This window comes from Polypterus senegalus, chromosome 15 (assembly GCF_016835505.1).
Source record: "Polypterus senegalus isolate Bchr_013 chromosome 15, ASM1683550v1, whole genome shotgun sequence".
In the NCBI taxonomy this organism is placed as follows: Eukaryota; Metazoa; Chordata; class Cladistia; order Polypteriformes; family Polypteridae; genus Polypterus; species Polypterus senegalus.
Window position 1 is genome coordinate 28,846,136 of NC_053168.1, and position 17,114 is coordinate 28,863,249.

Below are 17,114 nucleotides of genomic sequence, written 5' to 3' on the forward strand. Positions count from 1 at the left end.
AACAATGAAAATATACCTTTAGGGCATTGTTATGATCCGTGAACATATATGAAGTACACATATATGTAAATTGGTATATCTACAAAAGACAGTTATCTGGGTATTGGCAAAAACTGACAAATGATAAGCAAGCTCTGCTAGCGCAAACCTTTTTTTTTTTTATAAAACCTGAAATTCAAATTACTTTAATGGAAGTGCTTATAGCTTGTGCTTTTCATTTCCAAAAGCATGTAAAATTCACCATTACCTCTAGCTTTTTGTTTTACTTTTGACTCTTTTTTAATATACTTTACTCACCCCATGACGTCTGAGATTTTGCTCATGCAATACCATAAATTCATAGTTTTAATTTTGCAGAGGAGTTTAATGCATTCAAAGTCACAATGCTGCTAACACAACTTCCACTTCCAAAATAAAGACTGCATACAGTATATACTGTAGAAGAGTAGCTTTTCAGTTCAGACCTTAGTAGCTCATCATGCCAGCTGCATAATTCTTTAAATTTACTCATTAAGCACTAAGCAGTAAGCCGAATTTAGCTGAACAGAGGTGTAAGCACATCTCACAACTTTTACAATTCCTTCAAAATCTAATTTAAAATACTGGTACATATATATAAAGCTCTACATAATCTTTACCCTCCTTACATTTTGGAGTGCCTGTCTCCTTATTTCTAGCCATAGTCTTGGATCCTTAAACACTAGCTTGTTCATTAATACAACAGCTAAGCATAAAAGAAGTGGCGAGGCAGTCTTTGCTGTTAATCACCAAAAATATAGAATGCTTTACCAATAGCAATACACCAGGTTAATACCATGGGACATTTAAAAAAAAAAAGGTTAAAACCCTTTTTTTTTTTTAATTTGGCATTTTCACAGTTGCCTTTTGTGTTCCAGTTACAACAGATAATAATATATACTGCATTTTATAGATTGGCAATCATTGGTAAACTCTATTGTTCTGTTTTCCAGTTTTCTACAGTGGTGTCTTGCATTACTTCCTTCTGATCAAAGTACTCTTGAGCCGAATGTGATTTTGCAAGAAATGTGGACACGCCAACCTTTGGCAAGACTCACTGCATCTAGTCTGCTGCTGGAGTATACTGTATCAATAATGAATTACATTTATGCTTACAGAATGACCACCGGAACCTGGATAGACCTTTGGATTTGAAACCCCTACCGGATTATTTCCTCCCACAACTTCCCTGTTTATCGGACAATCTACAGTGTTTACTTGTTCATCTGTATTATTTAATTTTGCATACACTGTTTATAATTATTTTGTATTTTACTTATTACATTTTTGCAATTGTCATTTTTTTAAACTATTTGTATGAAAATGTTTCATGTTACCATTTTCTCAGTTTAAGCTCAAACAAAAAAAAGTAAAGAATCACGTACCTAATCTGGCAAATAGATGAAGTCAGCAAAATTGCAGTAGGCAAGGAAGGAAAGCAAATTTGGCTGGAAACATTTTATGATGTGCGGTGGACTAGCGCCCTGCCTGGGGATTTGTTCCTGCCTTGCGCCCTGTTTTGGCTGTGATTGGCTCCAGCAAACCCCTGTGACCCTGTGCTAGGATATAGTGGGTTGGAAAATGACTGACTGACATTTTTTATGATGTATTTCAAATTTCAATGGATAGTTCCATCTAGAACGGAAGAGACTGTATAGGGACCTAATCCAGGTTTTCCGATTTTTCAAAGGAACCAATAAATGAGATCTAACTTAAATATTTCAACTTAAGGGTGAATCACATACTCAAGAACACCAAAAGAAATTATAGGGAATTGCATTTGGGGCTGAAGCCAGAAAGCACTTCTTTAATCAAAGGGATTTAGGAATCTAGAACAAACTACGTAAAAACCTTGACAACCTTTAAAAAGTATCCGGATGAGATATTAGGACAGTTAATCTATTAGCTAAGCAAACAAGCTTGATGGACTAAATGGTCTCCTCTCATTTGTCAAATTTCCTATGTTCTTATTTTCTCATGTAACAAAAACCAGAAGGCATGATGGACTGTTGGGACAATGAATTTCTAGATCAGAGCTTATTTTTATATCCATGTTTTACAACTGGAGTACAGAAAGCTTATGTGACTTGTTCATGATCAAAGGGTCAGTTAGAGGTCACAGTATAGGAACTAAACTCGCATTCTTGCGATTAAAAGTCCATTATGCCACACTACCTGTTAAACCATTTTCTACAGAAACAACATATTTCTCTGGTTGTTCACAGAATACTGCAGATGATGTGGCCTGCAGCATCTCAGTTATTCCCATTTTTACTCTGCATTGTTAGGAAATTTAACCTGAGAAAAACCTCAGACACGAAGGTTTGATTTTTGGTCCTGCAATTGAAAATTCTTAAAAGTCATGTTGGAATTTCGCTTGTTTCTCTGCATCTTCAGACAAAAAGAAGAGGCAATGCTACAGACTTTTGGCTATGAACCAAGAAACATATTCAATAAAATATCAAAGGTTTCTTGTATGGGGTAAGTGCTAAAGCAGATGGGTCAACTATATGGATTTCACTACAGGGTAGTTGGACTACAGCTCACCTTTTTGCACCCAATAACAAACTCACAGGACAGTATGGAAGAAAAAAAAAGAGACATAAAGAAGGAGAATAACATGAACATAAGCAAAGTGTCATGAAATTAAAACAAAGCAGGTGAGATTGTTCCGTCAGTTAGTAGCATGCATTTGTAAATCATAAAAGAGAACCTAACAAATCCAAAAGGGTTTAATATTTACTTTTAATAGATCAGTATCAAAATACAGTGGTGTGAAAAACTATTTGCCCCCTTCCTGATTTCTTATTCTTTTGCATGTTTGTCACACAAAATGCTTCTGATCATCAAACACATTTAACCATTAGTCAAATATAACACAAGTAAACACAAAATGCAGTTTTTAAATGATAGTTTTTATTATTTAGGGAGAAAAAAAATCCAAACCTACATGGCCCTGTGTGAAAAAGTAATTGCCCCCTTGTTAAAAATAACCTAACTGTGGTGTATCACACCTGAGTTCAATTTCCGTAGCCACCCCCAGGCCTGATTACTGCCACACCTGTTTCAATCAAGAAATCACTTAAATAGGAGCTGCCTGACACAGAAAAGTAGACCAAAAGCATCTCAAAAGCTAGACATCATGCCAAGATCCAAAGAAATTCAGGAACAAATGAGAACAGAAGTAATTGAGATCTATCAGTCTGGTAAAGGTTATAAAGCCATTTCTAAAGATTTGGGACTCCAGCGAACCACAGTGAGAGCCATTATCCACAAATGGCAAAAACATGGAACAGTGGTGAACCTTCCCAGGAGTGGCCGGCCGACCAAAATTACCCCAAAAGTGCAGAGACGACTCATCCGAGAGGTCACAAAAGACCCCAGGACAACGTCTAAAGAACTGCAGGCCTCACTTGCCTCAATTAAGGTCTGTGTTCACGACTCCACCATAAGAAAGAGACTGGGCAAAAACGGCCTGCATGGCAGATTTCCAAGACGCAAACCACTGTTAAGCAAAAAGAACATTAGGGCTCGTCTCAATTTTGCTAAGAAACATCTCAATGATTGCCAAGACTTTTGGGAAAATACCTTGTGGACTGATGAGACAAAAGTTGAACTTTTTGGAAGGCAAATGTCCCGTTACATCTGGCGTAAAAGGAACACAGCATTTCAGAAAAAGAACATCATACCAACAGTAAAATATGGTGGTGGTAGTGTGATGGTCTGGGGTTGTTTTGCTGCTTCAGGACCTGGAAGGCTTGCTGTGATAGATGGAACCATGAATTCTACTGTCTACCAAAAAATCCTGAAGGAGAATGTCCGCCATCTGTTCGTCAACTCAAGCTGAAGCGATCTTGGGTGCTGCAACAGGACAATGACCCAAAACACACCAGCAAATCCACCTCTGAATGGCTGAAGAAAAACAAAATGAAGACTTTGGAGTGGCTTAGTCAAAGTCCTGACCTGAATCCAATTGAGATGCTATGGCATGACCTTAAAAGGGCGGTTCATGTTAGAAAACCCTCAAATAAAGCTGAATTACAACAATTCTGCAAAGATGAGTGGGCCAAAATTCCTCCAGAGCTGTAAAGACTCATTGCAAGTTATCGCAAACGCTTGATTGCAGTTATTGCTGTTAAGGGTGGCCCAACCAGTTATTTGGTTCAGGGGCAATTACTTTTCACACAGGGCCATGTAGGTTTGGATTTTTTTTTCTCCCTAAATAATAAAAACCATCATTTAAAAACTGCATTTTGTGTTTACTTGTGTTATATTTCACTAATGGTTAAATGTGTTTGATGATCAGAAACATTTTGTGTGACAAACATGCAAAAGAATAAGAAATCAGGAAGGGGGCAAATAGTTTTTCACACCACTGTATTAAGGGGTAACAAAAACTTCTATTTAATTATAGCTGCAATTTCAATATAAAGTATTCACCTCCTTGGAAGTTTTCAGCTTTTATTATTATACTACACTAAATCACAATGTACTCAATACTCTTTTATGTCAAAACAGATCTCTGCAAAGCGATCTAAATTAGTTACAAATATAAAAACACAAAATAACTGATTGCATAAGCATATATGATACACCTAAATTATCACTGTTGTAGCCAACTGGTTACAGAAGTTATAGGATCAGTTAAATGGAGATCACCTGTCAATTGATTGTAATATAAATGTACCTGTATCTGGAAAGCCAAACTAAATCCATTGTGATTCAATGTTGTATAATAACAAAATATGAAAATTTCCAAAAGGATTAAATAAAGGGGGAGTACTTTTGTTAAGGTAAAAAACAATAAGCAATTCTATGTTCTTCATGGAATATTTTAAGTGTTCAGTAAGCACTTTTTCTTCTTCTTCAAATTTGATAAATTAGTAGAGCTAGAAATTATATATAAAGTGACTAGGTATATTACAAATATTATTTATTGTGTACTTGGTTATTTTAATTTATCAACTTTTGCCTCTATTTTAAAACTGTTGTTACAAACTAAGGGGCCTTTTATGTAAGATCAATGCCAAAGTTATGCCTAACTTATACTCTTCTTTCCTTTATTTTAAGAACTAAATTTCTTTAATTTGGACTCACCTACTATCTGTATCCAGCCCTACAAAATCTTTCTTTTCGAAGGGTACACACAGCAAAGGGATCTTATCACCAGACTTGTCTGTGGTCCTATCCAGGCGTTTAGACTCCAGCACAATAAAAAGCGACTCAATGAAATCCTCCACTCTCTTCTCCATCTCTTTGCACTCCTCATAGTTAGGGTAAAAAGCCACATCTGTACGGGTCTGTTCTGCGATTTCTCCATGTAGACCAAATACTAGAAGTCTGGAATCATACAGAGTGGAACCAAAAACCTCTTTCTGATTATGATAACGCTCAGCAGTCTGAGGCCAGTCTTTGGCCTGGACACATTCCGTTACTGCAATTAGCCCCACTACTTTGCGATGAGTCTGGAAATCCCCCCATTCATTGTTCTCTGGAGGATAGTGGTGTCGGTAGCGGATATAAAGAACCCTCTGAGAGTCACGAACATTGATTTGGTTGATAGATGCAATTCGTTTGTAAATCTTGAAGAAGTGTTCCTCTGGCACAATCCCCACAGGTTGCACCACAACAAGAAGAGTCTGGTGATCCTCAGCACATTGCATGTAATCAGGAATACTCATCTTCCAAATTCTATAGCCTAAAAAAGTTCAAAACATAAAGTGTTATTTGTCAGGGATATTTAAATGAGAACTATAGTTTCAAAAATCAGTGTTATTCACATAAAAAACCCTTTTACACAAATTAACATTTAATGGATCTTATACTCTGAAACACTGTAAACAGTATAACTCCACAAATTAATTTACACAAACTTGTTTGCAATATGATATATTAACTGCACTAACCTTAGGTACCATGTCACTGTCCCATTTAATGTTCCAACTAAGACCAACTCCAAAAAAGTTAATAGTGCTTTGCAAAAGTATTCACCCCCCTTGAAAGGCTTTACTGTTCTCTGGTTGTCAAAAGATATATACATATTTTCCACCAATAAGTACTTTTACTAACAGTCTAATTCTTTTAACAGTTTATTTTTAAAGTCACAGTAAATGATTTGTTAAATGTATACTTCGAAAACACTGCTTGCATAACTATTCAAACCCAACAAATCAGTAGTTTAGTAAGACCTTGTTTTACTGCAATAACAGTTTTAACTCTTTTACGGTAAGCATGAACCACTTTTGCACTGCTCAGGAGTGAATCTGACCCGTTCTTCCTGACAGATCATTCAAGTTGGTTGGATGGTCCTTCTGGACTGTAGTTCTCAAAGAATAATTGGGTTTGGATTAGGAAGGTGAATAAACCATTGCTGGAGATTCTTTTTTTTTTCCCCCCAAGCCATTACACTGTTGCCTTGGTCTTGTGCTTGAGATCGTTGTATTGCTGGAACGTGAACCATCTCCCAAGCTTCAATTTCTCAGCTGAATGGAGCAAGTTCTCCTCCAGTTTTTCACTGTATTTACTACCATCCATTCTTTTACCAATCATAATAAGACTGGCAGTCCCTGTGGACGAAAAGCTTCTCCAAAGTATGACCACCGCACCAGACTGTAGGGAATGGTGTGTCTGAGGCAAAGGCAGTGTTGAGTTTGCACTATATACATAGCACTCTAAACTTGGAAAAAAATGCTATATTGGTTTTATCTGACCACAAAATCCTTTCCCATATCCTAGCTTGGGTCCCTTTCATACACTGAGGCAAAAAGCAAAACATTTTTTATAATTATTCCCAAGTAATAACTTTCTTGCCACCTCCCAAACAGACCACTATTATGGAGACCTCTTAAAATTGCAGACTTAACCAAGCGTTAAATGATTTCAGCAGCCGACTGCTGTAGTTCCTAGGGGACTTCTTTGTGACTTCCCTTCACAGTATACATCTCGGTTGGGTGGTAAGTTTTGATGGCCAACCTTCTTTACACAGTGTCGGGTGGGGGATGTGTTTGACACACCTTCTACTTCCTGAAAATGGATTCAAAAGTGTTCACTGGGATATCCAAGCACTTTTTGTACCTGTTTCCCATTTTATGGATTGTATCACTTGTCTCTTACTCTGTGGTCTGCTCTTTTCTATTCATTGTTGCGGTCGCTAATGACCCCTACACAGACAGAATGTTATATCCAGAAAATGTGACCGCTACTCTGATTGCTCGCTGGTAGAAACAAATTATTTAGTTAGGTTCAAATGAGAGAAATGTGTGTCTTATTGGGAAGCACTTTGGAGCTTAAAGGGTTATGCAGGCTGCACTTTTTGAGATTTTATTTAAAAATACACTTTTGAGAAATTACAGACTTTGGCTTTAAAAATAAAGTATTAAAACATGTGGGTTGTCAATAAAAAGAGTTACTGCAGAAATTTGAGTAGGTATATTTTTAAGCTTCACAATAGTGATGACTTTCAAAGGAATTAATTAAAGTCTACCAACTAGTTATCTGCCCTCTGCCTTTGACATAGTCAACTACCAGATCCTCCTTGCCACCCTCTCAAACCTTGACATCACTGGGACTGCCCTTGGGTGATCAGAGTTCCACCTCTTAACAGAACCAGTTCTAAAGTTTTTGCTGCCCCAGGTAAAAGTGGAAATATCATGCCCAAGCAATTACTATACATACTATGGCATATCATTTTTGTACAAGTCACACATAGATGTCAAATGATATAGCAAAACTGGGATTCATGCAAGTACTACATGGATGTCATATTGAATAACTGAGTTGGGATTGGGTCACATGAAAAGGATGGGGGGTGATCAGTGGGGGGGTAAATCAAGGGCTGGGCATCAAAGATCATCTAAAGCCACATCCTATCATCTAGTATACTTAACAACCACCTAGTTCATCTATATGGTAGAGCCAGCTCTTTCTCTTGGACATATTGTACCATGTGTCCTGGTGAGGAGAGATGTCAAGTGTACACCAAGCAAGAACAGGGGTATTCTGAGGATCAGTGCTTCAAGGCACTTTCTTCTTCTTTCTATTTACCCTATCATCCTCTCCCATGGTTTCTCTGACCAGTTTTATGCCAATGACATGCAGGTGCACCTATCATTCCCTCCAGAGGACCACACGGTATCAGCTAGTATCTCTTCATGTTTCACTGATAATGCAACATGAATGAAGGGCTCAACTTGGCAAAGACAGACCTTCATGTTATCAGATCTTGTCTATCTATACAGCTCCCCATTTATGTTCAGCCTGGCTTGTTTTCACTAACACCTGCCAAGTCTGTTTCCATGGTAATTGATGACCAGCTGTCCCTCACTGACCATGTTGCAACAGTCACTGGGTCTTGCAGATCCACTCTATACAACATCAGCAAGATTAGACAGTATCTGAAAGAGTATGCAGCAGCAACTCCTGCTCCATGCTTTGGCCTTGTCATGTGTGGACAGCTGCGACCTTCTGCTGGTGGGAGTACCAGCATGTATCACCATGCCACTATAGACGATTCAATATGCAGAAGAATGTCTGGTGTTCAACCAGCAGAGAAGGGGCACACATCATTCCTATCACTACACTGGCTCCCTGTACAGGCAAGTATTGCATTCAAATCCTTGATTCTTGATTCTCAAAGTAGTCAAAGGGTCAGCACCTATATATATGAAGACACTTGTGAAATCCTAAGCTCCTTCTCAGCCACAGGAATGCTTATGAATGAAATTTGGTGATGCCTGATCTGCATGACATCAACCTTCAATCCAGAATCTTTTCACATGTAGTTCTTAGACAGTAGAATGAGTTGCCCACTTCAAATCAAAATTCTGACTCCCTCGATGTGCTTAACAAGTGTTTCAAAAATCTCTTGTTTGGTGAATTTCTCTCTAATTGATAATGGCTCTCATTGGTTTTATTATACAGAATACGACTTATAAAGCACACTATATCTGAACACTGATATTTTGTCTAATTGATAATGGCTTTGATTGGATTTATATTATACAGAATAGCTTATATAGCACACTATATCTGAAAACATAATTTCTGTCTAATTGATAACGGCTTTAAAAGTTTCTTGTAAATAAGAAAGTGCAATTAGCTTGTATTGTTCTCAGCTCTTCACTTGCGGTGATCAATTCTGTACCCATGTCTTGTAACACGTGTTCGCAAATATTCCCCCACACTGATGTTTACTCAATTAAGTTGACCTCTTTTCGTAAGTTGCTTTGGATAAAGTCGTCTATACATACATACATGTAAACACTTTTGTAAGGCACTGTACGTGAGTTGTTGTTCCTACCCCCGGTCTACTAGCCTGCGATGCTGAATCTGATTAAGAAAGTTATTACTGAAACGCACTAACATGCGTAAACAGGAGGCTCATGAAATAATTAACGCAAAATGTGATCACTTTGACACCCGTTAAGCCATTTAAACAAACAATGCATCATAAAAAATAAATCTTCACAACTGTATTGGGCTTTGGTGATATTTGAAAAATGTGATCCCTGATAAAGAATTTAAGCGATGCCCGACAAGAAATTAGTTCGACGATAGCGACGGTTTAAATCCTCGCACTAGTAATTGTGCTAGAAAACTGAAATTGTTAAACCTAGAAATAACAGTGTAATGATAATAAAATACACTGCTATGGTAAAAAAAAAATGTCACGATTAAATGATGGACTGTCTCACAAATTAAACCGAATACTGTATTGACTTTCCTCTGTATTAAAATGTTCTAATTTGAAAATAACGTGTGTGCTTATTACATGAACATGTAAAAAGTAATACTGTCTGATAAACTGACAAATATCTTAAACCTCTTGTCTCCAAACTATCAACCAAATGAAAGCACCAAGAAGTTTGCTCTAAGCACTATACTATGCAGCTTAATTCATAAACTGAGATCAGTATCCTAAATTGTTTAGGCTTTTTCCAGTCGTGTGATTTAAATGTTTTAAAACACGCATTGGTCAGAATCTGTGACGAAGCGTAGCTATATTTAACAAAGTCAGAAAAAACACTTACATCCAGACGTATTCACATTTACAGAGCACGAATTCAGTCGGACGTTTAAGCTTCAATGGTAACACTGATTTCCTGCTTCCCTTTTGACAGTACCAACTATACACACAGGAGGAGACTTTGCGGCTTCAAATTTAAAGCAAAACCCAATCAAATAATTCCTTTCTCTTGGTAGATGTCATAGATACATTTTAAACACCGGTTTACTTATCTTGTATCTCTTTTCATTAAAAAGATAATCACCTTTATTAGCTCTCTTCTTCACTTTCAAATAGTTTGTTCCAATTTCTATACGTAATAATGTAGTCCCTTAATGGAAGTGACCAATGTGAACATATTTTAGGGGTGTTTAAAAGCTACATAAGCATTTTAAACTAATATTTACGGGAGACGAATCGAAACATTATTATAAATATTAAGTATTGTCTATGAACACATTATTATTGATTTAATTAATAATAAAAAATTTAACTTCATTCAAAGTGTACCACAAGACGTGGTAGTGTCTTCTGGCACATTTCCTTCCATGCGGCTGTCAGAAAAATTGTAAACATACTCGCGTGGGGCTGAAATGTTTTGGTGCGCTATTTATCATTATGGGACGCTTTCAAACGACTTTATAATTAAGAAGACACGTTTCATGCATAATTATAAATGAAAACATTCAAAAGGTTAATGTGTACATTTGTACGATTATTGACATCAGTGATGAGAGGCAAGCTCGTTAGTGTGAAGCCCAAAGATTGTCAATAAATTGATTTTGTGTAATGTATTTTGCAATTTATCTATTTTTAAACACTATGAATGATGAATGCTATACAACTGATATCCTCAATCTCGGTTCTGTACAATTTCCAGGCATTTTAAAATAGAATTAGCTATTGCGGGATATTAAACCCATGCATCTATTTGTATTATTACCGTGTTTACTTTTCTATAGAAACCATCGTGACTATATTCAGAAAACCTCTTTGACAAACCATTGCGTTTAAATGTAATGCTTCTTTACCCGGGGGAACAGCTTTTCATTTACTGGTTAGAACAAAAGTCCGCACTGAACGGACTCCAAAATATATACTAAAGACCCCTATTGTAAGGAGTACTTGACTTTTCATAGATCCTAAGGGCTAATGCGACTATAATTCTAATAAGAAACATCCATACTGAACTTTCCACTACTCCAATACAGGAAAGTTTAATTTTATTTTGAATTCACATTTTTATGGACCCAATTTGTCCTAAAATTACAACGTAGCCCGATTAAGAAATAGAAGTCAATGTCATCGTCCGGGAACACTCTCTGCGATTTTGATTTAGGGAGAAAAAATGAGCCGAACGATTATCACCAATTCGATTTATGTTTTATTTGCTCATATACACAAATAGCTGACTAACATGAGTTAGATAAATTGATTAAAATACCAGGAACAGTTTGCTTTTCATTAAAATACACAGTTTTTCTCGTGTCGAATACACACTGCTTGCTAGATACTGACAGGAAGAAACTTCCTCGCGAGCTGAATCCTGGGAATTAGAGTTCTTTTTATATAAGTATACAGTAGATTTCCAAGTCAGTAGTGTATCTCGTGAACGCTAACTCCCATGCTGCTTTGCCCGATTTAGTCGCATAAGTTTATTTGCAGGATTGCGTGCTGCTCCTAAAGATGGCGGGTAGCGTAGTAGAAGAAAAGTTGTTGGAAAATGCGGGTAGTCGACAGGTTTCTCTACCGATTTCTCGTGTTAAACTGATCATGAAGAGCTCCCCGGACGTTTCCAGCATAAACCAGGACGCCCTGTTCTTAACCGCAAAGGCAACAGTAAGGACAGGAGTAGATACTTCTTTGGCAATGTATTAGTTATTCCTTCGTGGACCTCGATAGTCAGTTAAGCATATTTACGTGCAAAATTGTATACATATATAGCACATAACTAGTGCATGTGTAGTGTGTTCACACCTTAATTGAGTGAGCTTTACTATTAGACAAAATTAATTTGAACTGCATACAAATACAAAATTTTACCTTGAAAATAACCAGGGTATAGAATTCTTATAGTGGCATATGGAGGTCCTAAATTTAAACCTTTGGACCAACTTGCAGGAATTGATCTTTGTTTCGTATAATGTCTTTCACAGTATACACAACATCAGCAAGATTTGTCAAATGATTCGCAGTTTTGGGGAGAATAGCCATTGTGTGTATTTTAAATGCAGAAATGTTACTAAATAGGCAGATTATTTCATTCTTTGAATACAATCCGTAGATTTATGCGGGTTTAATGTTATACTTAAATACGACTTTGGTTAAAATTATATATATTAAGTGATAATTGTTCGGTAGACTAAAATACGCAGCAGGTGCATCACTGTATTCTTCCTTGTAGCTCTCAAGAAACGGAATTAACAGATTTTCTCAAACACCTTATTCTTTTAAAAAACATGTACAGTGGAGTTTGGAATGACAATCTTTGGCATGCCGAAGACTTGTTGGATAGACATTATTGTCCCAGAGCGAATTAATTTGTTGGATGCCGTAAATATAAAGTGGAATATGAGATAATATATTGTTTCTTTGGAGCTACAGTTTCTTTTGATTCAGTTTAGCTCCATTTCTTTTCTGTATGAGCAGCCCGATTTTAATATTATTGTTGTCAGTATGAATGTCATTGATCTTAAAAATGTGCTTGTTTTTTTACAGGAACTTTTTGTTCAGTACTTGGCCTCGTATTCTTATAAAAAAGGCACCGGGAAAGAGAAAAAAACTTTAATCTATAGTGACCTCGCCAAGGCAGCAGAAGAATCGGAACAATTTCAGTTTCTTTCAGGTGAGTATATTTAATACACTGTGTAATATAAATTTAGATTATTTTTTTTTTGGGGGGGAAAATCAATGTATCTTTATTAAAGAATAATGTATGAGATAGAGTGCCTTTAATGTGTTGTAATAAATGCCAATACTTTTCTTCCTTATAGATCTATACAGGCAGTATTAAACTAAGAATTATTTTAAGATAAGTAATTCTGAAAGTATGTACTGAATCGTAAAGGAAATTTTATGATGAATATGGTCTAATTCGATCAAAGTGCATGTATCCGACATTTAACTGTATACTTTTTAAAAGATACTACTGTAGTGAGCATTACAGTTTTATACTGAAATAAATGTTCAAAGTAAGTAAACTGGGGTAAAATGGTTACATTTCCAGTAAAGTATAGTCAGTCATTTAGGTATCCTTTTCTCATTTCACTCTCACTTTGTTTTCTCTGGAAATGTTGTGTCCAATATTTTGTCCAATTTCAGTCTTATGTAGGTATATTACTGTAGGGCTGCGTCAGTGTACATCTGCAAAGGAAAAAAGATTAAACATTATTTGCACTCTAAAAAAGAAATAAGTTGTGTCTTTTAACCTTCTTTAATTTTTAGCCTGGAAATAACCTTTATTTGAAAAGATATGACTAGTTAAGTAGTGTTTGAATAATAGTGAGATATTAAAGGTATTCACAAAAAAGGTCTAAGCAGACAAGAGGACACTTAGATATTTTAAAAATTATTATGCTGCCTGCATTTTCAAAGGTTTTGGTCACGGTAGCCCTCCGCTTTTGATGTTTCATTTATTTGTACTGTATTAGTTAAACAAAATATTTATCATAGGAATCTCACTGTATCATATACAGGTTCTGCTGCTCTACTAGTATTGTATTTATCGGTAATTTCTTAACTTCTAGCTGTAATTGGTTTAGAGCTCTTCTTCTCAGCGCTGCATGTAGTATCCACACTGATTTGACATTTATTATATACTGTATAAGGTTTCTTTTTATACAGTTATTCATGTATTAATTCCTAGTTTCTGCACAACGTTGACTGTCCTTTTCGTGATCATTTTTTTAATTTCTGCAACAATTAAGCACATCACAGAAAGAAAACAAGTTTTTTGGAAATTACATGGATTTAGGGAGTCATTGGCAATGAATTAGTAACAGTCACGTACTGTCCAGCTATATATATATATATATATATATATATATATATATATATATATATATATATATATATATATATATATATATATATATATATATATATATATATATATACAGTATCAGTAGATAAATCAAGCAATACAAATGTTAATTGATATTATATTGCATTATAGATTGAAAATTTGTCTTTTAAATTGACAGAATTAATGACTTAATCAAATGGTTTCAAATGTAGCACGATCTTAAATCTTGTGGATTGTTTTGTAAGTTGGTGCTCATAGTTCTGTAAGAGACATAGGAATACTGAGTGAAAATAAATATCTAAGAGCTCACATCGATGATACTAATATAAATTGGAATATTAATGCAAAAACTATCTACAGTATTCTAAATGTGATCAGCACTTGTGTCTTCTCCTTTAATCTAAGACAAGTCAGACTGGACAGGAACCTCATGTTGTCTTTTTTGGGCAGTGTGATCTGGTTTGTCATTGCTTCCAACTGTTATTTGCTGGTTTAGCGGTCTGACAAAAGGTTTAATAAATACATAAATAACAGCTTATCAGATATAAAATTATTAGTACTGATATACATTTGTTGATGAAGAAAGTCTTCTCAGCTGATTTAAGTCATTCATTACCTACAGCACATTTTTTCTTGTGTATATTAGAAATGATTGTGACTTTAAAATACACACAAACTGCTCCAGAAATTCCTTTCCTGTTCCCAGTGTCAAAAATATCACAGGCAGCAAAGTATTGGGTGTATAGAAACTATTTTCATAATTGTGGTGAAGGTGTCTAGGTGAAATCTTTGTAATTTGTAAGAGGTAGTTATGAAAGGAGTGTTACAAAATGTTAGATACTGTGTGTGTCTACATTTGTGAAATTTTAGCCTGTTGTCAAGATTTTGTTCTTGTTTATGTGGATGTATCTGAGAAAATAAATCTTGCTTTCTTATGTAAATTTGACATATATATATATATATATATATATATATATATATATATATAATATATATAATAAATAAAACATTTATTTTATACATACTGTATGTATATATAAACAATAAAAAATCCTATATGTAGAATCCTGAAAGGATTATGGCAAAATGTTTTTTACTTAGGATATGAAAGCCATAACTTAATGTGGTAATCTTGGAACACTATAAAGTGAAACATGTTCTTCATTTTTAATTTAAGTTTCTATCTGATTAAAGAGGAATTATTATTCTAAGTAAGAATTATTTTTAAATAAGAACTAATCTTCTACTGTAGCTTACCTTTGTTTTATTTCATTGCTAAATTTTATTAAGAATTACATGTAAAAAATCAGCAGGGTCTTATTAATTTTTTAAGAGATTTGAAGGATTTCCATGTCAACAGTTTGTGAGATACTGTATGAAATGTATTAGTAGGGTTTCATTTAAAATATCTTTAAGCTACACTTTCCATTTACAAGTGCTATTGTAGTTTGGTCACAGCTTTGACTTCTGAGTTTCCTTAAGCCAGCATCACACAAAACGATTTGTCAAGAGAGTTTCAGTTATAGACTTCATTCACACAATCTTAGTGAATTGTGTGAAGCAATGTTGGTATGTCTTCAGTCATAGAAGTGGGCTCCAGTGTGCCTGAGAGTTGACAACCAATAAGTACTTGACCAGAAGTATAATGCAGTGGCAAGGAAAGAAGGAAAACGGCTCTTCTGGACTCTGCATACTGAAGAGAGGCTCATCTATCTGTTGTGTTGTGTTTGTTTTAAAACAGCAAAATGGAAAAAGTAAAACTGTAAGCTGAGACTGCAGCTGAACTCGCTGTAATGAAGCAGTTGTGTAATTAGTTATTCCCTTCAGTTCCTAGTTGTGTAGCAATGAAATCCAGCAATTGCAATTGTGAAGTCTGGCATGCTGTATGGAGCATGCTGCCAGCCATATTCTCTTAGAGCCAACATTTTCTGTATTAATCTGATTTTTTTTATTTATTTTTCCCACTCAGATATTCTTCCTCAGAAGATCTTGGCGAGCGAGTACCTGGCTTTGCTTGAAGAAGCACAAACAGATGGAGGAGAGAGTGATTAGAGAGTTCAAATGTGTGTTACCTGGGAGGAGTTTCTGTGGGTGGGAACTTGGGATGGCAGTGAGATTTGCTGTTTACCAAAAGTCTTTCCAAAATTGTGGAATATTAAATGACATAAAATTCATAGTGGACAAACCAGAAGTTTTCTTTTTTCCTACAGATTACTCCTAATGAATGTATTAAAGCACTGTAGAAATGAATGCAGAATACAATGCCCCAATGTTTGTATATTTGAGTTGCTTTGTATGATCATTTGTTAGGCCCAAGAGTACAAGATTATATTGTATGTATTTATTAAAGAAGAAAAATAAGTATTTTGACATTAGTCTGGTATTAAGTTTTTCATTTTTCTTTTATATTAGATTTTGTTTTCAATTTGGCCATAAAGCTTTTCTTCTATTAAAATATCCCAATTTAAAGTTACATTATTATTCTATACTTTGTCAAAAGGATACACTTTCTAATTTTCCAGCATGCACGAGTAATTATTTTACACATTCTGGAGTCAGAGTCTCATTTTGACATTCCATGTCCTACCTTTGCATTCTGCTAAAGAATTATATGGGATAAAATTATTACATTTTTTGTTTTGTGACCCAAGAAGCTATGGATTGGTAAAATTTTAATAGCACATTTTTTATTTTAATTTTATTTTTTAACTTTAGAGTGTTTTGGCATTTTTCGTTCTAGCCTACATCAATTTTGTAAAAGTACATTTAGATCTAAAAGTTTAGGGCATTGCGTAAATGAGAACAGTTTTTACTATAGACCAAAAAGCAAGACTTAAAAAAATTGCCTTTCCATACATTTGGACTTAAAACTTATGTTTCAATATTTGTATTGTGGTGCAGAAGAAAACATGAAAAATTTGATTGTGTATATTTGTTAATATTTGTATCAATAAAGTCTTTTTTATTAATCTTTTGTAAATTTGTTAAAGAATGAATTTTGTGTCTGGATTTCACAACTGTGTTTACATTCATTTGAGTATTTTACTTTATTTTAAAAATATACAGACT

General features: G+C 35.0%; 2 protein-coding genes across 2 annotated transcripts in view; one reads left to right on the forward strand and one right to left on the reverse strand.

Annotated features, from left to right (window-relative positions):
- The window catches only part of trappc9 (trafficking protein particle complex subunit 9), an 851,225-nt gene extending 841,104 nt beyond the window's left edge, over positions 1–10,121 (reverse strand). Inside the window, exons 1-2 of the mRNA XM_039737694.1 lie at positions 10,047–10,121; positions 5,116–5,716 (exon numbers count right to left, since the gene is read on the reverse strand). Coding sequence (XP_039593628.1) covers positions 5,116–5,699 — 584 coding nt within the window. The 5' untranslated portion in view covers positions 5,700–5,716; positions 10,047–10,121. The remainder of the gene's footprint in view (positions 1–5,115; positions 5,717–10,046) is intronic.
- A 1,490-nt stretch (positions 10,122–11,611) lies between these two features.
- chrac1 (chromatin accessibility complex subunit 1) lies at positions 11,612–17,014 on the forward strand. The gene is made up of 3 exons (XM_039736761.1): positions 11,612–11,860; positions 12,740–12,866; positions 16,015–17,014. The coding sequence occupies exons 1-3, from the start codon at positions 11,708–11,710 to the stop codon at positions 16,095–16,097; spliced, it is 363 nt and encodes a 120-aa protein (XP_039592695.1). The 5' UTR covers positions 11,612–11,707; the 3' UTR covers positions 16,098–17,014.
- The last annotated feature ends 100 nt before the right edge of the window (positions 17,015–17,114 follow it).

Bases quoted from the DNA above. Each gene is read 5' to 3' on its own strand.
- chrac1 (XM_039736761.1), top strand. From the start codon at position 11,708: ATGGCGGGTAGCGTAGTAGAAGAAAAGTTGTTGGAAAATGCGGGTAGT. The intron at 11,861-12,739 runs GTAAGGACAGGA...GTTTTTTTACAG, and splicing joins TCTTAACCGCAAAGGCAACA to GAACTTTTTGTTCAGTACTT. The intron at 12,867-16,014 runs GTGAGTATATTT...TTTCCCACTCAG, and splicing joins ACAATTTCAGTTTCTTTCAG to ATATTCTTCCTCAGAAGATC.